Raw genomic sequence first — 22,478 nt, forward strand, 5'->3', positions numbered from 1 at the left:
AAAGGGTCAGAATGCTCGGGACGAAGAAAAAAGGGTAAACTTTGAGTCTCTCTAACCTTGTAGAGACACCGAGCGATCTCGTGGACGCTACAGTACTCCAAATGTTCACCAAACTACCACGAAAATATACGTCAGCGTTACACACTTTCGCTGCTATCTAGAGAAAAGTCTCTTTTTTTTTCTCTCTCATTGCCTGTCCGTTTTCTCGTAGCGGAAAGGGAAAGATGGTTTTGTTCGAGGTTCCTCTTTCATTCTACCGGCAGTTCCATTAGCCGAGACGAAACTTCTGCGTCAATGTTATTTTTTTACTGCTCGTCTTGGTCTACCTTCTTATTAACGTGAGGGAATATTCGCTCGCTCCGTGCTCTCACTTCATGCATGATTAAATAAGCCAGAATTAACGCGTGGGCATTCTTGCACTCATTTTTTAGTAATCAAGCTTGGGCTTAAAAGCGGTATTCGTGTAGCTACCTTGTTCTGCGTCGGTGAAGATAAGTTTTTTTGTCATGACAACTTAGCTTCCTTAGGAAAATCCACTCCGAAGTAAAACGGGCGACAAAAACTTCTGCCGTCAAGTAGGTTATGAAATATTTCTTGCATTTGGTGCAGTGACCTAACATGTCGATGACAGTTATTTCTACCATGGATATCATAACGTATCACCTCGTGGTTGGAGTGCTCAACTCATTGTACCATCTCAAAGCTTGTTTTGCCAATGTATACGCGTTCCTCGAAGGTTCGCTTTACAGGAGCTCGACCTCCTTTCAAACAAAGAACATTACGGAGGTTCAATGGTCAATGGCACTATTGTTTACTTCCATTGAAGCTGGGAAATATAATTATACAAGGGTAACAAGTGTGCATAGCAGTGTGCGTGGAGATGATGTCGTTACGTGATTCTCGGATATTTCCCTTGATGCGCATTGTCAATTGTATCGACGGCTGTCCTCACTCGGCTTTCTTAAGATTGCCTTAAGCTTGTGCGAAATCGACATACGATCAACAAGCTACCAGTAACTAAAGTACAAAGGAGCAAAGGAAAGTTCAACTGAAGAGAGACCGAAGTGGGCAAGACAACAAGAGCACTACAAAGTTCCTAAAGCTTTGCAGGGCGGTTACGGTTTGCCACGTATTCTCCTATCAACCTACTGCTTATGTGAATGCAAGGACCGAAGCCACAACAACCGCCATCATGAACTTTCACCCATTAAGCAGCCTTTCAAAAACCATTCAACCGATGCTACTTCACAATCGGCATTGTGCTTTCCTATCCGCTCGCTCCTTTCTCTCTCTCTCTCTCTCTCTTTCGAATGTCATGCACTTAGATCCTCAGTCTTTTGACTCCTTTACCTTCAATGAGGATCCGCAATTGTCCAACTTTATACAGTCGGAGCAAAAATTTATGGCTATAGAGAACACTCTGAATGTCTGTTTCGCGGTACATAGGCCAAAGGCTGTGACATTCGACTTTATTATCGGCGTTATGAGCCCCAAAGCATTGTTGTTTCAACGAACACTGCGGTAATTTTATAGTCGAAATCACTTCCAGAATCATACAATTTTATTTGCATTTATCTCTTATTCATTATCGTTGGTCAGAAGAAGATCCTTTTGGACTTCAATTAGCATGAAATTTGAAACAAAGCTGTCAAGGTGGACTGAACGCGGCTCAAAATCGGTTTTTTTCATCACAATCATGGATTGCTGAATCGCTATATCGTATCAATAAATTGGTGAAATAAGGAACACTGAAACGAGTCATCTTCGGATGACGTTTCAGAAAAAAAAAATTTATCGTAAAAAGCAAATCCTCAAATAGAATTTACATTGCTCAAGGATACCTGATGGTAGAGGTTGCTCAAATTCATTCATGTGAGACATATTCGAAAGGAATTCAACGATGGAGATCAACATAGAGACACGTATATTGTACCGAGGCTGCTTAAAACTTTTAATAGAAAAGTTCTTCCGGTCTCCCCAACCAAATTCAAAACTCTTCATGAAGTAATTACTAACTTAATTTACGGCGACATGACACTGCGCAAGCGAACCATCTTTTGTTTTAACTGTGACATGTTAATCGATCTTCTCGATTCTGAAAACATCGTCGACCAAGCAAATCTGACACCAGCTGCGGCTGTTGAATACATTTAAAAAACTTTGATGGCGTCAATGGAGTTAAATTGTAAAATTATTGTCGAAAGCTATTCGCGTCAGGAGCTTTCTAAAATTTAACGAAAATAGAATTCTTCAAGATACTTGAAGCATCCAGTGAAATGTTATTTAAATACTAACTATTATAGTTTTTGTTCTAAATAGTTTGTGTTTATTCCCACATCGATTTTGTAGGTTGAGTGAAGAATTTGAGTTTCGGTAAGCATCTTATGTTGGTGACGAAAGCCTTGACCAATAGTCAAGCTGCTTTCATCGAGGATCCAAAGCGGTATGTTCATCAAGAGGCGTGGTTTCGATTTAAAGTGTGATTTTAAGGAGTTTCGGTACAGGCGATACAATGTTGCCATGCTAAACCATGCTAAAAGCATAAAAAATTTCAAAAAGTTCAGAATTTTATAAAATTTGGTGAACATATTCTTTAGTGCCAAATTTGGCAATACAAATTTTTTAAGATTTTTCTTCTACACAGTTATCGAGTAATTGATCACTAAAGTTGACGTGTATAAGCATAGCGTTTCCATATATATAGGTATACATTCCGGGCATAAGAAATCTGCTTTAATGCATAATTACTCGATAACTAAGTAGAAGAAAATTTTGAAAAAATTTGTGTTTTCGCACTTGATGTTGAAGAACATTATCACCAAATTTGATCAATTTCTTAATATTTAGACTTTTGTACCGAAACTCCTTAAGATCCAGAGACTTATTTCCTAACTCAAGACGAGATTATCGGCAAGTCTTTGTATAGGGCGAACAATCAAATTTAACACTGATCTGGAGACTGAATTCCTAACTCTCCCAGACACCGGGGAGACCATGTTAAATTGGTATGGTCGCTGGGTTTGTCGGTACTCTCTCTCTCATTCGGTTGGGATTTAACTGGCCGTGACCCACCTCTGGAGATGGTCGAACACCGATCGACCATTGTAAACGTATTTCAAGCAAGTTACGTCAGTTTCACCAATGAATATCGTCGAGAGCAAATCAACAGGCAGGCAGAAAATGAGCCATTCTGGCAATAGTCAAAACGGTTCGGCATTTATTTCAAGGAAACATAAAAAAAATGACTTGTGCACAGAATTCAATTGGCAGTAGACAAAGTTTTTAGCTGATCAAAATCTGTGCGAGAAATGAGACATTCGATCAGCACTTATCGACGAAGAGTTCCTTGAAGATCTATGGCTTAATGCGGGCTACTTTAATTGCTGTCCAAAAGGTGAGCCGAAACAGACAAACAAATTATAGCATTTGTAAAGGGAAGAGCGAAGAATAAAAACGAGTTCACCTCATAGAACTGGATCCCGTATCCCGCAAGCGATGTGTTAACATTCAGAAAAATGTGATATCTTGGTGCATCGATTCAAATATATTGATGAAATTCTGAAAATCCTTATCAATTGATTACACAAAGTGACGTGTAACTTGAGAGGATCATACAACGAAACTCTATACAGTTCAAGCATCAAGCGTTCGATCTATAATATATACGCTCAATACTGGTACTGATGTGTCCAATATCAACCAATATCAAATATGGATTTCTGACGTGGAACTTCACACAGAATCCGCCAGTCCATCGTTACCATGTCGAAATATTTTTTACCTGGAACACTATATTATTGGATCCTGGAACTTGTTACGGGGCAGTTCAGAGGATTCGTGTTATATTATAACTGGCTCCGAATATCATTCGATATCTCGTTGGACCTTTAGTCAGGAAGCAAAAAGTCAGAGGTTACGCTTATAATGTACTCTGCTGTTCCCGTTTTTTTTTTTTTTTTTTGATGAACGCAATGGCGGGGCCACTTGGAATACCTGAATCGTTCATGTATTTGTAGACATGTATGGATTCATGCATATATCTGGCAGCGTTTACCCTCCGGGCTGCAAAACGGTTGGAATCGGCAGTCTCTTTACATACCTTTGGAGAAAAACCCTACGTAGGCGTTTTAAACATGCAACTTTTTGAATCGCTGTGTCCATCAATTTAACTCGAAACAGTTTTTTTTCGTATTTTTTGTTTGCATCGATGATTCATGAATGTTACCAAATGGCCCTTGGGTGTTTGAAATGAAAAATGAATGAAGTTTTGTCACATACAAAAGGGGCTTCAATCCACGAGGGTGGTATCTCCACAAGGGATTTTTCGTGGAGATAATTTTATTTGCAACTCCATGATTTAATTGATTGGTAGAAAATTTATGAATTTTATTATTTATTTATCAAACCTTTATCATCTTTGGTCACTCGGTTCAATTCTATGTATTTTATATCGTCAGCGTTTACTTATATAGATATATTTTTCCTCATAGTCTCGGATCATCGATGAAATTCCCGTGGTTTTTCAGATGGCCGAGCCTATGAAAAAGTCGAAGCACGAAAAGGTCGTTTTTTTATTATCGGAATAAATATATAAATGAAACAGAAAAAAAAGTTTGGTGAAACAAAAGTTCTTTCGCAGAGCTCGCTGGAACTCCTTCCATCAAAGTTTGAGTACATATACCGCATGGTTCCCTTCCGAGAATAAAAATAAGTTTCGCGAACCCGTGGGCTTGGACAAAAAAGTGACCGACGAGAATAAAAGCGAATCGCAGTTACGCAACTAATCGCAGCTCGTTAGCGTTTTGTTTCACTGTGAATCACAACCACTAACAACAGGAGGAACGAGAACTCGGTTGAACCCCTGCTACCGGGTGGTTTTTCATTCAACACGTGTGGGAATTGTATTTCAGGGACACCAAGCTGTATATAATTACTCGTAATGCATTGTTGGTACACGTTAAAGCATGGAGCGGATTTCATGCTCTTACGAATGGACCAGACTGCACAAAATTTCTCTCATTCCGATGGAGGCCCTTTAATTTTTATGTTGTTATTGAGAAACTGGATAGTTTGATGCACTCAGCAAATGACTCATCATATTATTCCAAATTTTCATTTTACACGTATACAAGTCTAATATAATAGTAAAAAAATGATGATAATGATAACAACAACGCGACAGCAACAATATTACATAATGCATCGTTCTATAACTTACCTAACTGAAGTGATATTGACAACCGAAATGGAACATGGAAACGTGAAAACACAAATTTGTTGATTACATCGAACTGAGAAAGATCTGAGGAAAGAGTTATTTTTTAAATATAAACTGGATGAGACACCGAAACCTTTCGATGAGATTCAAAGTCATGCTCGAACCCAAACAAACCCATACGTTTCAAAAGTTCTTCCTAAATAAACGATTACTTGGCAACATTTTTTAGTCCAACCGAAAAAAAAATAAAAAATTGAAAATGGATGAAATCATGCCATAATATTATCAATTGTATTCCGCTGATATATCAGTGAACGTATTAACAAATAACAGCAGGGGAGATCAGATAACTTGAACACTAAGGTAAAAATCGTAACTATAGGCTGGAAGCTGTATTTAAAAAGTCCACGAAAGCTGTTACAGCCGAATACATAAAAAACATTTGGTCGTATAAAATATAGGATCGCTAGGGTGTGGAGCCAGAGGGTAAGAAGAGGGAGAACGATTTGGTGTGCGCAATCGGCGTGGATCGAGGCGCGATATCCAAGAAGTGGAAGCTCCTCCACGAGACCGGAAGTCCAAGTCACGAGGGTACGAATCGATATTTCTTGGAGCACGCTCTACCGTGCCTCTGAGAAACGATACGGTGTAACACGCTCCACGGGTCTCGTATCTCACCCCCTTAAGCCCCGGTCCCCACTGTTAGCACATTGTTCACGTAAAAACCGACTACCAGCCCTCCGGTATTTTTAATCGCAGTGAAAGCACTAACTCGACCCGCGATCAGCGATACTTTCATAATAAACGCGGAATTTCTGATCGAGCCAACGTATCTGCGAATATGCACGTGAGAATAAATAACAGCGCGTGATAAAGTAATAACTATGTACAAAATGCATATCGTTGTGCACAGATTTCAAGGACTTTTAAATCACTAAATTTAAAATAATCATACTCAGGGTATGAAACACAAAAAACTGATGTTTACTTATTGTTCGAGTAAAACACGCATTATTTGGAAATTATGCTCGTGATGAAATCATCTCTTCAGCAATTATATAATGCAACTAATTGCATGCTCACGTGTTCGAATGAAAATATTACACCGTTGCATGTTGGCATTCATGAATTATCGTTCACACGGTCGTTCATGACTTGAGATCCCCCTTTTCGATAATCACAGGCAAAACGCTTTTTCACATCTTTGGTCAAGTATATAAATCTCAAAGCAAATTTTTCATTCTGATTTTCCTAGTAAAAAATCACATATGTGTATATTCATATATTAACGTTCCTTTTATTCATAAACTTACGTGCTTTTCGTTAACTTTATAATGAAAGCAACCCTCGCGTACATAAATTTTGCCCCTTCTAAATATAATGAGGAAAAACCGGTAAGCGGAAACTTCATTATCGACAGTCGATTTACCGTGGCTTTGTCATGACTCTGGATCCCAAATAAATGAATTGTTGATTCGCTATTCAATTTGTGCTTTTTATATACATGCTATATATAAAAAGAGTATTGATTTTTCTCCTTGACGATAGTTGAGTTTACGGGTTATAGTGTCAGGGCTCTAATTAAATATAAAACTGAATAAGCAAAATATTGGTTAACAACTACATTTTCGACTGAAGTGAAATGGGCGATCAATGACGAACGATTTCTTTATTATTATATTCGATAAGAAAGTACGTGAGTTTGTTCATTTCATTCGTAATAAAATCACATAAATTTAATAAAGTAACTGTATATAATCGTGAAGATGAATTCTTCAATTTGTTCACCAGAAATTGAGTTTTATCGAGTTCTGTAATCAATATGATTAACTCAAGGAAGTAAATAGATCGAATAAGTGCATTCGTAACTAGCATACCAATGCAATTATTTGAATATAATGAACTGAATACAATACTATTTTTTCTCTTACTATTCAATCAATTGATCATCTCATAATATCGGCAACCCAAATTAAGGCTCCGGCTATTTGTAAAGTTCTCGTGAATATCGTTCTTTTCATCAATTTTAACCAATTTATTATTTTATTAATTCCTTTATTTTGACCTTACACTAATTTTTATATTTTTTAACAGGATGAATAAATAAAGAAAACCATTAAACCTGATTCGACCAAAACAAAAAAGTGGTTTATGGATCATTCCGAAACTTATCAAACAGTTATAAATGAAAACTATAAACTATTAAAATGAAAATAAAACACGTAAATTAACGTAAATTTAAAAAATTCTTAAATCGAACCCAAGCCCTTTATAATTTTTGAATGTCTGCTGGCATTTTACGAGCAGAATATTTTCCATGTTCCGCAGAATTCAACTGTTATTTATTTACAAGAAAGTATCATGAATTCCGAGCATGGATTCGAAATTTAACAAACGAAAATGAAAACGATTCTTTTAGAAACACGCAGATGAAATCTGGAAATATAACAAAATAAAAATGGAATCGTTTGGCACTCGAAGGGAAAGGGATAATGGGGCAGGGTTCAATATTTCAAATAACTAATTTGTAGAACGCTCGATACTTATAAATTTTAAAAGTTGTAATATCAGATTGGAGAAAAATAAGTAATTTGAAATTTTTATTTTCGATCGACTATTTAGCAGATTACGCGTTTAACCGAATAAATTCCTTCTTTGAATTCGTATTTACTCGAAAATATATATTGCGATAGTTTTCATTTCAAAGCAATGTTAACAGACTATACGAATGTCAAAAATTCATATTATTTTTTAATTAAAAATGAAGTAAAAGTTAAAAATGAAGTAGTTGTTTTATAGATGGACCGGAATACAGAGTAGCAAAAAGTCGAAAGCGAATTTTTCGAGCCTATAAAACTTAAATATGCAGAATAGCGGTGACGGCTCGAAAAGGCGAAAGTCAAGATGGCGATGTTTGAAGTTAGAGATCACCAGTCTGATTAAGTAAGCGAGTGAGACGCGTTTATTTTGAGCTCTGTTGCATTTCTTTATATTTTGATCGGTCGACTTTCTAACGGTTCGCTATTTGGTCTGTTCGACTTTTTGGTGTTTCAGTATTTCAACCTCAATAATCTTTAGTCTTTCGTTATTATATATTTTCGAGGTTGTTAATATTCGCAGTATTGCCGATTATAGTAATTTATGAATCGAACGAGTGATAGTCGAATTTTCGTAAAATCGATATTTTAGTGGTCGTCCTATGGGCGATCGTTACATTCTATTTTCGATGTAAACTCGCTTCGAACCTTGAAATTTCTATTTCATTTATTTTCGACATTCAAAGCTTGATATTCGTATTGAACTGCGGGATTATAATATTTTTTGTTCCCGAGGTGCAAAATTTTTGTATGCAGCACGTGTCAGTTTATTTTTAATTTCGCGAGCGGGCAATATAGAAAGACATTCTCAAAGGCTAAGCGACGCACGACTTTATCCGTGGATTAATTCACGTCAGAGCATCCAATGGAGTCCTTCCATCGAGACCGAGCTTGAACCGGATTACCAGTAACCTCCACGGAAATGATCATTTTCACCTCGTCACACAGGGAGTACTTGCAGGGTAGCCCCTCCAGGGTTCGATTCACCGTGAAAAGGCAAATAAATCTACTAATTCACATGTCGTCGGCGTTCCTTATACGTTACGTATAGTATATAAATATATGTGGGAGAGAAGAGGGATCATAGTGATCCACACTGTATTAATTTGTCTTGAAGATCGATTAATAAAAATAGACGAAGAACGGAGGGACGGTCAACGAGAAGAACGATAGGAGATTTCACATGTCTCCGAAATCGAATTTATATATCGCGAATCGCGACGTGTGTTCGTGATCTTATCAAATAATAAAATTTAATAATGCGTCCCACACTCAAAAGTCAGTAGTGTCGTATGAACTTACGTTCTTCTCTGACATATATGCGTAACTATCTATACGTATCTATACCATTATATATACGTATATTAGTATAATATGCACAATTAATCGGAGGCCAGCAACAACGTCGTACACGTGTAAAAATATATTTCTAATCTTTTGAAACCCGATGTGAAAAAAATAAATTGCAGTAAATGTATTCGCCGATTACGATGATGAAAAATGAGAACAGGCCGAGGCAAAACGTTGGAGTGTCCAACTTGTGTCTTTGGAAAAATCGTAAAGGACATACGTAGTTAAAAATGACCAAGTGCGGAGAATAGCTAATACGAGTAAGTAAATTAAACAGGCACGTGCCGTAAGAAATTCTCACACTTTTCTGTTAATCAATCTCTCCACCTGGAACTACATAGAAAACCTTATGGACGTTTTTTTTACAACTACAACTTTTCGATCATGCCACATCCGAGGGCAGACTTTTCTCCCCACGGGTACGAAGAAAAGTAAAAAAAGAGAAAGCAAGTTACATCTCTCTTGCCAAGGGTTTACCGAACTTTCGACCCTCGCCCTTTGTTCAATCCCCTTGAATTATGCAGAAGGTATGAGAGACCGAGGGCAACACCTTCCGAGAATATACGGAGCACGAAATTCTCAACGAATGGTACGAGTAATTTGCGAGGCTGTCAGCTTCGCCGAAAATACAGTGAAAGTTCTCTACTCTCCTGGGAAATGATTAATCCCAGGTATGACGATACAACAAACTTGTATCTCACATCTCGAAACAAGTCAAATAAGTTTTCTTGACTCCTTTTCTATTCGCCATTCAAGATTTGCAGAGTGATTACTAAACTTTTTGGACACCTAAACTCAATTGACTGTAGCTGTTAATAATATGAAATGTCACTCGTGCTTGAGTCAAGTTTTCGGTAATTATGCACAAGTGGGTCACCCCCTCAAATTTTGGGGAAAATTTTTTTTTTGCTATGAACGTCTTCGGTATGTCACTATTAGTAAATTTGAATCGAGGGAAGCTAAAATTTTTTATTTTTTCCATAAGTTATGGAGTTTTAAGTTTGAGAAAACACACTATAAAACCAGGCATTTTCGTACAACTTGGAGGGGTTCTCGTGGATTTGGAGGTGTTAACGATTCCGCACAGTCATCCAAAAATATGTTTCGGACCAACCCAATAATTTCTACGTGTCTTGGGCAGTCAGTCTGTAAATTAATAAAAGATCGGAACATATGAAAAAACTTATTTGATGTAGAATAATTTTAAATAGAGAGAAGGAGGCACTACTAACCAATTCACCCATTTCGAAACATTTGTGGTTTTCGTTGCTGTATCAGGTAACTAAGAAGGCTGCAATACATTTTAGACTACGGGCGATCGAATTACCCACTTGTCCTGTTGGTTCCCATCAAAGACTCTAACAAACTATATGTCTATAACATGGTCAACACATACTCCTGTACTTGGTACCGCGAATTTTACCGGCTGACTCACCAGTGATGCGATGGCAAAGTCGAAGGCGTCGAGAATGACAATCGGAAGGATGAAGTCTACATGGAAACACGCGTGTAACAGTATCATCTTGATATGTATACGTTCAAAGGTTGTTTAAGCTACCTACCTTCTCTCGCCATCCTGACCTGCTCACGAAACCTCGACAAACTCAATAATGGATCGTAGATAGACGGGACGAAACGAAATTTCCGTCCTATGCCTGTACGCGAAACTCTCAAACCCTGACTGTCCTCTAGTCCATAATCAACCCGTTTGTTGTCTCATGTCTCTGCACAAGGTCCTATAATATCGGGAAATTTTTCTTCTACCAACCACTGTACACAATAATTCGATTGTGCAAAAGTTGAGCGGCAAAGTTAAATTCGTTAAATATTTCGTGGAAAAACAATGACCGTTAAAGAATGTCTTAATCACTTGATCCGTTGCTAACTCCATTGGAGGTATTTTCAGGAATTCCATCATAAATCATCAATTATTCTATTCATTTTTTTTCGTCTCGTTATTTGTAATATTTCACTCGGACTGATCCCCTTCTGTTTCTTTAACGAATCAATAGGTCACGAAAATGTTACTGCTTGCAATAAAAGATTATAACCACGATGATCTTCGTCTTATTGGATGATATGGTTAGTACATACTTTATAAGAAAGCCAACCGTGGGTACTGCTTCCGACTGATCTTTTAATACACTTGCGAAGACCCTTTTATTGGGTCATTTCTGTCCGAAATTATTTTTGGTATCCTTTAGATCGAATTTCATACTGTGAATTTTCTCAACACTATACTGAAGCCTGTGTTATCATCTGCTGATTATCAATTCATTGCACAATATCACGGTCGGTTTTAACTATGATACTAAACTAACTTCGATGCTAAAATCTCCGGAGACTGGTAAGGATTTCTGAAATAGTGCAAGATTTATGAATCGCCATTGGATTTCAATTCCATTCGAGTTAGGGTCGTCGGTTACTTTACATGAATTTTTCAGTCGTATTACGTCAGCGTTGCTCGATATATTGAAGCAATAAAAGAAACGTACCAAGAATGATTATGTTTTCAAATCCATTTGACAGATGCTAGTCGCCATCAAAGTTATAAAAGGACTGAAAGGTTTAGAGTTTTTGATAATCAATTATTTTATTGAATTTCATTTGGATCAACGGTTCAGCAAGTCCGACAATTTATATCCTGAATCCCAATAAAGTTTCACGGTTTCGCTCGTCCGTATATTATGTTTCTTGCAAAAGTGATCATTCGAGAAATTATAAACGTTTCAATTTTCACTAACGAAATTATGGAAACCTCGCGCAATATGACAAGCGCTTTCATGGGCATTTTTTAGTGTGAATCCTCGTATTGAAAAATGTACATTTGCGTAGATTTTTCAGTAAGCCAAGTTCAATGACTATACGAAACAGACCTCATACAGATTGAAAAAGTATACTCTGTTCGATTGACGTGTTTTGGTGTTCCTTCATCTTATCACGAGGATTCGCTTCACCTGTAGAAATTTATAAGGAAATAAAAACGCATATCAAGATATCAAAAGTGACACAGATGAAGCAACGCAATATCACGAGGTCTGAAAAAACTCTTATGCCCTCAAAAGATGTCTCATCATTTCAGCTCGTGAATTGCGTGACTAGAATGCAGCAGGCAAGAAATAGAGCATACGTTATTTTACAGATGAGCCAGTGTCACGCTGACTTCGAGGGAAATGAGGGAACCGAGTCTGTTTGAAAAAGGATAACAAACAGTTTTTTGCATGACATTTCGATTTACTTATATGTGGAAATATCTGTTCAAATATGTTTCCGTGTCATATGCACAAGTTCGTACTTTATTTTGCCCTAGAATTTTTTTCATTCTTCATACTTATTATCAAATTTTCTTTGCAAAATTTTCCTTTAAGGAGGGTGGATCACGAAATCAAAATAATCAGAATTTGATCAAATTCTGTGATAATATTCTTTGGCATCAAGTGTATTAATCCTATTTGTTTCAAATTTTTTTACTACATGGTTATCGAATAATTAAGCGTTAAATCGAAGTTCTTATGCACAAGATGTATGTATTACTGTAAATATGTAAACTCTATGCTTATACACGTGAACTTTAGTGTTCAATTACTCGAGAGCTATGTGGTAGAAAAATCTAAAAAAATTTATATTGTCTTATATATTTCGAAAGAATACATTTACCAAATTTTATGAATTTCTTAATATTTTTAACATGGTTGAGCATGGCAACATTGTATCGTCGCGATTTATCCTCCTTAAGGTATAACTGGTTGGATAGCTCGACCAAAAATTATATCTGATTGGAATTTCCGTACTTCGTGATGCAATAAAAATCTGAAAAAATTCAACAACATTTGGAAAGCTATAAACAACAATTATCAATAATAATATTGCCCAAAAGTTAATAACACATTGTTTAAACAATTAATTATTCAATAATTTTGCGGTGACCTGTTGTTTTTTTTTTACGAATCAAATGTGTGTATTTTTCCGAATGCTCATGAATTTTTTCAGAATTTTCGTGGATTTTTGAAATTTCTTGAAAAAATTTTGAAAAAAATTATAAAAAACTTGAATTTTGGATATGTTTTAGAAGACATATTTACCATCAGTTTTGAAAAGTCTCAAGGTTACTGGATCAAAAATGTACAAATAGAGCCACCTAAAAAATTTAAAAAAGGGAATTTCAAAAATCCACGAAAATTCTGAAAAAAATCATGAGCATTCAGAAAAATGCGCACATTCAATTCGTAAAAAAAAACAAGGGTTTACTGTAAAATTGTTAAAAAAATTAGTTATTTAAACAATTTATTAATAACTTTTGGGCAATATTATTATTGATAATTGTAGTTCATAACTTTTCAAATGTTGCTGAATTTTTTCAGATTTTTATTGCATCACGAAGTACGGAAATTCCGATCAGGTACAATTTATCGGCTGGGCTATCCATCCAGTAACATCTTAATTTCAAAAAATTCCATACGAAGCAGAACAATTCAGCGCGACCGTTTCGGCGCGAGACGTTTTGGCGCCAGCCGTTTGAGCGCAAGGACGTTTCGGCGCGGATACGTTTCGGGAACGTTCAGGCGCGAGAAAGATCGAATTAATCGAACTTTTATTTTTTTACGATGATTCTTTTTACAAAAACCGAAACACAACCGAAACCGACGAAAAAATCGAAACGAAAAAGGCGAAGCGTGATGCACATAACAATTCATAAAATATCTCGGAGAAGGCTAAAAATTAACCTGAACTTTGCTTCCGTGATCTCTTTCATTTGGAGTAACATATTTGTTCATCGTTATTTTTCAGTTGCTCAGCTCGATCGTCGTAGTTGGTGGAACCAATGTTGCAGGTGCACTGACCCATCATCCTCGAGAGTTAGCGCAAAGGCAAGCTTTCCTGGAAACCCGACAGTGTGTTGAGGCACGGCTGACCACCCAACGGGAGAATCAGCAACAGGTATTTCACCATCTACTAGGAACCTCACACTTAAACTATCTCTTTCCATTCCCTACCGCATACTTCGGAATACCTTCAACTTTATAACGGTGCACAGAGAATATTGCTGTCGCTCCAGAAAATATGTTGGAATATTCTCGAAAATTTCTATCTCGTCAGAGGTCAAGACGGAATCTGGTTTTTTATATTTGCACGTAGAAAAGTGTATATACACGGAGAGACTTTTACAGCAAAAATTACTATGTTTTTATAGTAACGTCGGACTACATCGATATAATAATAATAATCGCTAGAGAGTATGTCAAATAATGTAAAAGTTTGCGGAACCACTACCACAGTTCATAGTAAATAACGCGCTGTACTATATAAAAAATGAACACCGAGCGAATTTTGATCAAAAACATACTAAATAATGAAATGATTTGATGAAAATTTAGGAGATAACATAGCAGTCGTTTCTCGTTTCTCCGTGCTATACGAAAAATTATATAGTTTCGTATTTTCCCTTTCACCGCACTGAATTTTGCTCAATAACATAGCAAAATTGATGCGCCCACCAATTATATGAGGCGTTGCGAGTATAAACATGAAAATTAACCAGTGGCGCATAGTAAAATTTCAAGCAATTTGTCCAATCTGATTCACCAATTTTTAACATTTCGCCAAAGACACGAGTGACATTCAAATATCGATACTTCGTTCGATGTAAGAATGTCGCAGACCTAAATTTTGCCTGTCGTGCATAGTAAAATTTGAGACACCTGTTTTCGGCATCAAAATTACTATGCACTTTGGTGAAATGTAATAGAATGGCGATTTAGAACAGCACTGCTATAAAACATAGCAAATTTCTCTAGAAAATTCATCCGAAATATTCGTATAAAAGTCTCTCCGTGTACGTTCAGTTTACCGTAATTCAATTTTATTAAAGTATCATCGGAATCGAAATTGACGTTGAGTTCAGTAATAAACTGCGATCCAAAACCGTGCAGTGGCAGTGACATGAACCATTCGGATGAGAGTGTTGGATCGAAATTTTGGAAGTAGCAACGTTTTTATCGCGACTCTATCAAGAGGGTGTTTCGGTTTTCAGGAAATGTCGAATACTTGTCACGAGCGAATGAGGGTTCGCTTGATTTTGGAGAAAATGAAAATAAACGGACGCAGTATTTTTTGGATGATATCGAAGATTGGTAGTCTCAACGAAATCCCTTATCACGTCACGTAATCTCGCATCGATCCATTTTTCACTCACTCCCTCATGTCCGTAAAGTGGATCATGTAATATTAAGGGCGTACCCGGAGTGATTATACGGACGCCCCTGTTCTACGACTCAACGATCACTGCACTAACTTCAATATATTTATATATAGATATTGCACAATGTTACGATTTAACGATCGGATTTATCCATAACCCAAATAGATTGTGCGTATCGAAATAAGGAAAATGTATATTTTTTTCCCCCTCGTTGATTAGGAGCTTTATCAAATTGATTTTCTCCTCCAGGAGCGCCAGGATTTATTTTCCAATAAGTTTTGTTAAATATTATACATTGTGTGCGATCGATCAAAGCAAGCTTAGGATATGAATGAGAAACGACTTTGAAAAATCGTAGTGCGACAGTTTTCGAATCACTTCTGGCACAGTGCGGTATTCTTTTCCAAACCTTATTTTCCATCCGTTTACTACTAAAAAATCATCGTCTAATGCACAATACCGAAAATATCGGGTATCGAGATGTGGCTATTATAACCACACATCATTATTACGTTTTCGTTATTGATTCTCCCGATGCGGAGGACCAATAAGTTGGAACGATAAATTGCGAGATCGTTAAAATTACGGTCGACTCTAAGAAAATTGATTCGACATTGAATAATAATGATTAAACCATTTTCAACGTGATTACTGCTGCATCGATAAACTGTTAGGATTACGTGAATACCGTAACGGAGCGAGAGGAGGGCAACGAGTTCGTTGAAATTCGAGAACAATTTTAGACGAAGGTTTGTGGCTCCATTGCGCCGTTGTCGTCGCTATCATTGATACAGCAGGCAGCGTTAACTCAATTATCGGTTGCTATTAAAACTCGGCTGACATAATACGCATCATATATGTATATACACAAAATGTTGCACGTTTTAAACCGAGAAAGGATACCGGACGTCAATTAATGCCTTCATAAATAATTTATTGTTCCATGAACGAAGTGGTGAGTGCTCCTGATGAATATTCATTACCTGGTCTGTGGTTCGCTATTCTTTCTCAATTGATGGGCGTAAAGTTCGTTACAATTAAACCAACAACACAGTAACAGATAAAAAAAAGAGGGAAGAGAAAATAAAAGGTTTAAAGGAACTTTAAAGCGGAGCTACGTTCATACACATTAGAGTTTCGTTTGGCTCAACTACCATCCTAACGTTTGTTTTATGAGAGTATACCTCATCCAACCGTAGTTTGAGGGAGGCCTCTACAAGTAGAAGTCTGGTTGAGCGCTATTAGAGCTTGCAGTAGCGTCAAATAAACGGCCAAATCAAAAACAGATCAGCAGACAATATTTATCGACTCTTCTCTCATTCAGTTTTTTAAAGCAGATTATTTCCTTCGAATAATTTGAAATATCATATTTTTATGACCTCAACTGTTGTACATGACAAGGGAATGCGTGTTTTAAGGTGCTTCAAGTATAGAAATAGAATACTCGTAACGTTGAAGAGAATATGCTAAAGTCCGGGCATTGCTCCTTCGTTTATAACAATTTTTTTCTCAATGACATTTTCTCCTCCGTCGCAGTGGATATGAAGCTCAAGCCGGAGCGTGGCATTTTCCCATAAAAGCTTCATGAAGTGTGTAGTGAAATTACCAGGCTTAAATTGACCGATGAGACGACCCACGTTTGAAATATGCTCTCAACTTTAATGCATAAAATAACTAGTTTGTAAGGGAGACAAACTGACATTGTGTGCAAACTAATTTGATCTCCATAGGTTTCTTTTTTTTTTTATGTTTATTTCCACAACGATGGTCAATTATAACTTCGGTAAAGACTCATATAATTTTTATTAATTGTACATATCCCAAGCTGTGTGCGTTCAGGCCGGCAGAAATGAAAATACGTCAAAAATTTCTAAGAATAACGAGATTTTAAACCGGTAGCGTGGCTTATCGTTTAATGTCCTTTCAAATCTCGCCCTCTCTTGTAGTGGATACACGTAGTACACAGTAGGGATTTGATGACGAGTATTCTCTGTTCAATCAGAAATCCGTGACCTCCCAATGCTCCAAAATGACGTGGTAACGCATAAGTCGAGCTCATTTAGGGGCCTTCTAATTCGTATTCCAGCACTGAGTTTCTCAATGAGCCAGGAAACTCAAAGAATTTTTACAACAAAACATATTTGCTGTAATTATTGGTACGTATATCAAAATCAACGTACATAAATTTTGGAATTTCGCCAAAACAATGACACCAAAACGTCGTGGAAGAATCTTTTCTTACGGTCTTTTTTACACGTTAACACACTGTATTCACATGCAAAGCGTGCCTTGAGAGCCAAAAAAATGATCATAATTTTCATATATAAACGGGATTTTCTTCACGGATTTGTACGTTGGCAACGGTAGAATAACTAATTAGTGACTGAATTAGACGAGCCTCGAAGTTTTAAGGAAGTTGAGGCGCATTAAAATGAAAATGATGTCATCGCTTTTAAACCGAGTGCATCTTATAAAGTGAAGTGTAAAAAAAATCAGTCAAATTTTCAGACAGTTTAGGAGCGTCGTTGCTGAGAAAAATCAATAACAATTTGAGCCAAATAACATGTAATCTTATGGAAGTCAAGACACATTCAGTGATATCTCCGTTAAAAATGATGCTAAAAATATGAAATTTTTTGGGCAACATGAACGAGGCTTGCTGAATAATGTCAATTTTTTCAGATTTATTAGGAGATTTGCTGAGATTATATTAATAATAATCTGTTTCCCCGTGCAGTTTTTTGAGGCTAGGATCGTCACCGTTCGTGTTTTCGACTGAGCTTTCACCAGTTTTTCGTCTTTTTTTCCCCAACATTTCTTTAAAGTGTATGCAACATTGCCAAACTGTAAACTGGCCTAACTTTTGAAAGGTACAGGTCATAACTTTTGGATAAAAAAAATGACTGTACAGCCTCAACTTCCTTAATGGTCAAAGAACTCTTCTGCAAGGTTTAGACTACCGCACAATGTATGCAAAAGCATTGTACATCCGTGGTTTCCTTCACAAGCTGGCCTCATCGTTCACGCAATACGTGTGTCGACAGAAAAGCATATAGCAGTGGTGATTAAGCAGTAGTTGCATATGCATCTGACCACGCAAGTCCAATAGGTCCAGTTTACAAAGAGCTTTGTAAGCTTTAGCCACGACATGGCGTGTCTCTGCATATCGGTTGTCCGAAAGATAGCGCTTAAGCTTTCATAATATAACCAGTCTAGGGTGGTTCAAAAAAATCGACTATTTTTATTTCTTCAAAGCCCGGGTTTCAAATATTGCAGTGAGGTGAAAAAAGATGCCTGACAAAATTTGAGCTCTTAAAAAAATTTTTTAAAGGTCGCTCATCGCGATTTTCTATTATTCATTTAAATAACACGGGGAAGACGTTACTAGCTGCTTTTGAATTTTATTCCTCGGCAACGGGTGAGGGTACGACAACGCCCAAGGTAATTTTTTGTAGGGATTTGAACGCTCTATAAAAAAAGTCTTGGAAATTTTTTTGTTAATATAACGATTCACTCGATGGAAATTGCAGTTTTTCTCTAACAATAACCTCGTAATGTAGTATTATTATAAATTATTCAATTTTATAATAATCAAGATCACGATATTATACTAAATCACATAATTTCCGAAATAGTTTCCACAGCGTTTTGTGACAAGGTCGATAGTTTCGCCGGAAAAGTGAAAAAATGTCGAAATTTTCTTCAAAGCCAATTTTGACGTTGAATAACTTTTGCAGGAGTAGGTTTAGCGTAAAACGCCAAGAGACTTTTTTTAAGGAGCGTTCAAATCCCTACAAAAAACCACGTTGGGCGTTGTCGTACCCTCACCCGTTGCCGAGGAATAAAATTCAAAAGCAGCTACTAACGTCTTCCCCGTGTTATTTAAATGAATAATAGAAAATCGCGATGAGCGACCTCTAAAAAATTTTTTCAAGGGCTCAAATTTTGTCAGGCATCTTTTTTCACCTCACTGCAACAATAGAAACGCGGGCTTTGAGGAAATAAAAATAGTCGATTTTTTTGGACCACCCTAATAACCACATTCCAAAGTCTAAAAAATGGGAGAGAAAAGACACAGCATTCGTGAGGAATCGATGAATCAATGGCAAAGAATCCAATGCGCTCATCGAAAGACAAAATAGATCCGGCAATTCACAGATACCCTTGAACTTCATTGAATTTCATTAACATTAACGAGAGACAACGGACACGGAGTTTTCGACTCGCGAAATTCAGGGGTTCATCCGTCCTGTGAATTGGCAGTTTGACGTTTCGGACTCTCTATATTCATATATATTCATAGATATCCAAGTTCCACTACGGGCTACCTGAGATAAGGGCGTGAGCTCTGAAATTCAGAGCATCAATTGATGGGAGTCCAAGTCCTGTGGTTTGCCACAACACTTACGTATACTTACGAGGCTCCATGCCCATTATCCTCATCCTCTTTGATTCCAAACCATATCCATACACAATCTTGCATACAATGGCAGCAATAACTGCAAAGCATGGTCATCCGGGTGGATTTGACCTCTCCAATATTTAGAATGCTATGAGAGGACAAGAAGCACTGATATACAGAATCGAAAATGCAATGTAGGTCCAACATTCCCAGCAGATGCTGTGCGGTCCTACCCACATATTCAAATCGAGGATAGAGGACTATAGACGCTATGTATGAGGATGCACAGTTCGTTACGTGAACGAGTTAGCTTTCCTTACAAAAGGGAATTTGAAATGCGACACATTCCCACCGCGTATGATCATCCCTCCTAATTCCAAGGAGACATTATTTCGCTTCAATAATTCACTCCATTACGACGACTACCCCTTTGAAGGTCTTCGGACCTCGGACGACGAGCGAAATGATTAAGTTCTACGTAGTAACAGGGCAGTAAATAAAATCGGTTAATCTTTTAATGTCGGTAAATGTAAAATTAGAGTGCTAGTTATCCTGTGATATAACAAAAAATATGAGAAATTAGAGTCACGTTTAAAAATCAATTGGACTCTAGATTCGAATTAAGTAGAATTATTATCAGAATCTGACAAAAGTCGACTCTGCTGAAACTTTCCAACGCGTATTGATATTCAATGATCGTTATCCCGTCTAATCGTGAGCTAAAAAAAAGTATACTTTATGCTGAATAGGTAGGACTCGATAGCGTTATGAAAGTTCCTAACACTTGACGACTTTCTTGTACGAAAAAATTTGATAGTGCACCAAACGCATAGCCTTCTACAAAAAGATTGTTGTTTATTTATTTATAACGCTTTTATTTTGTTGTCAACAAACGACAAACGTTGATGGTTATTATATTTTCTGCGTTTTTATTTGCGCAGGAACGACTTTTATTGAGCGTACTACCAAGACACGTTGCGATGGAAATGAAAGCAGATATCGCCGGTAAACCTAAGGACACGATGTTTCATAAGATTTACATACAGAGGCATGAAAACGTCAGGTAAGCCGAAGTGCATCACGTACGCCGAACAGTAAATATAAATTTTTAAACATATTCCGGAATCTGAATTGGCGGATTAATTGAAAAAATAGTAATTGGTTCAACGTTGAATTGCGGAAAGCTTGATCTTATACAGATAAGATAAAAAAAAGGGATTTTGTAAAGTTAAGATCAAGATAGCGAAAAAGCATCGATTTGTTGGAGGGCTCCAGTGTTATTTCTTCGCTTCCTTATACCCAGCTCTCAATACAATTCTCATTAGCGTGTTTTTCCATGAACTCCGTTCCCTTCAGCAATTCTAAAATAACGTTGAACATTTTTCTCTTTCTTTCTCCATCCTAATATTCTCGCTTCGTCTTAGTACCTCTTTTTCTCTATATTTATCTTGCTCCGCTTCACTTGCCTCAGGTTGAAGAAATCCAATTCGATTCTTTGGCTTGGCTAGCGATAAAAGTGTTTGAATGGACTTAGGTCACTTGGTGAAATGAGATCGAGCAAGGAAGATTCCCCAGGGCGAGCAATACCTTTCATTTGACGTTAGTTTCAGACTTACCTATTTTCAATTATAATTAACGAACGATAGAATTATACATATTGCAAAAAAAAATTTTTCAGTTTTTGTTTTTGTTTTTGTTTTTGTTTTTGTGAAATTCTAATTACCACGCCTAGAATACATTTTTAATACAAAAATGTATTTAAAAAAGTCAGTCAGGAAAAAAACGTGTTTTTGCTGATTTAAAAACACTCGATTGCCTTGGGGTTTGTTCTTGCATCAACAACGTACCGGCAATCGATCGAATGCAGAATGAAAAGTCTGTAATTTCTCGTGGGACAACAAACGATATTATGTATATATATATCGGAGTAAAGCAACTTTACGTGGTTAATAAAGAGGGCAAATGTTCGTAGAGCAAACACTATCGAATGGAATCAAGTGGATCGATTAGAGTGTTTGCCTAGAGCCAATTTTCCAATTGATCTCTCTGCAAATGGATTTGCTTGGACATGTTACAACGAGAAGTAATTTGCAGTAAAAATGATATGATTCACACGATGTGTTGTTTTTCACATGTTAAATTGAATGAATAGTTAAGATAGCAATTATAGAAAAACATGTTCAAATTGGAATTTCATTATTTGGAAAAGGATATTAAAAACTTGAATGTGTAAATAGTGATTTTTAATCCGGTTTTAACGAAGATAACTATCTTTCTAACTAATATTTTCAGTATACTTTTCGCTGATATTTGCGGTTTCACCTCGCTCTCGGATCAGTGCACAGCCGAAGAATTGGTCAGACTTCTCAATGAACTTTTTGCAAGGTAAGTTTGTTCCGTTTGTATACCATTTGAATAAAGATTTCACTGGCGTGTCAACAGTCCAAAATTGAATTAGATTGATTAATGAAAGAAACTTGAAATTTACCAAAAAAGCGGTTTCTCACGCATCCAATGCTTTCAGCGCGTTTGCCGGTTTGATGACGTCATAGTTCTCATGTCGAGAAATAATTCAAGGACACACAGCCGAAAAGGTTAATAGAGTTCCAAACAAATTGTTCGTTTTCAATCTAGTGTAAATGAATTTTCATTAATTAAAATTTTTCGTAGCTGCGATTGAAATGAATCCAATTAAATTTCAATGTGAACGGT

The 22,478-nt window shown here is 36.8% G+C and overlaps 1 protein-coding gene across 2 annotated transcripts in view; it reads left to right on the forward strand.

Annotated features, from left to right (window-relative positions):
* LOC122419518 (adenylate cyclase type 6) overlaps positions 1-22,478 on the forward strand; it is a 106,744-nt gene that overhangs the window by 55,314 nt on the left and 28,952 nt on the right. For both annotated transcript variants that reach the window (XM_043434161.1, XM_043434151.1), the window contains exons 7-9: positions 13,954-14,103; positions 20,708-20,829; positions 22,059-22,151. In XM_043434161.1, the coding sequence (XP_043290096.1) occupies positions 13,954-14,103; positions 20,708-20,829; positions 22,059-22,151 (365 nt within the window). The remainder of the gene's footprint in view (positions 1-13,953; positions 14,104-20,707; positions 20,830-22,058; positions 22,152-22,478) is intronic.

The sequence above is a fragment of the Venturia canescens genome, chromosome 1 (genome assembly GCF_019457755.1).
Source record: "Venturia canescens isolate UGA chromosome 1, ASM1945775v1, whole genome shotgun sequence".
NCBI classification, from domain to species: Eukaryota; Metazoa; Arthropoda; class Insecta; order Hymenoptera; family Ichneumonidae; genus Venturia; species Venturia canescens.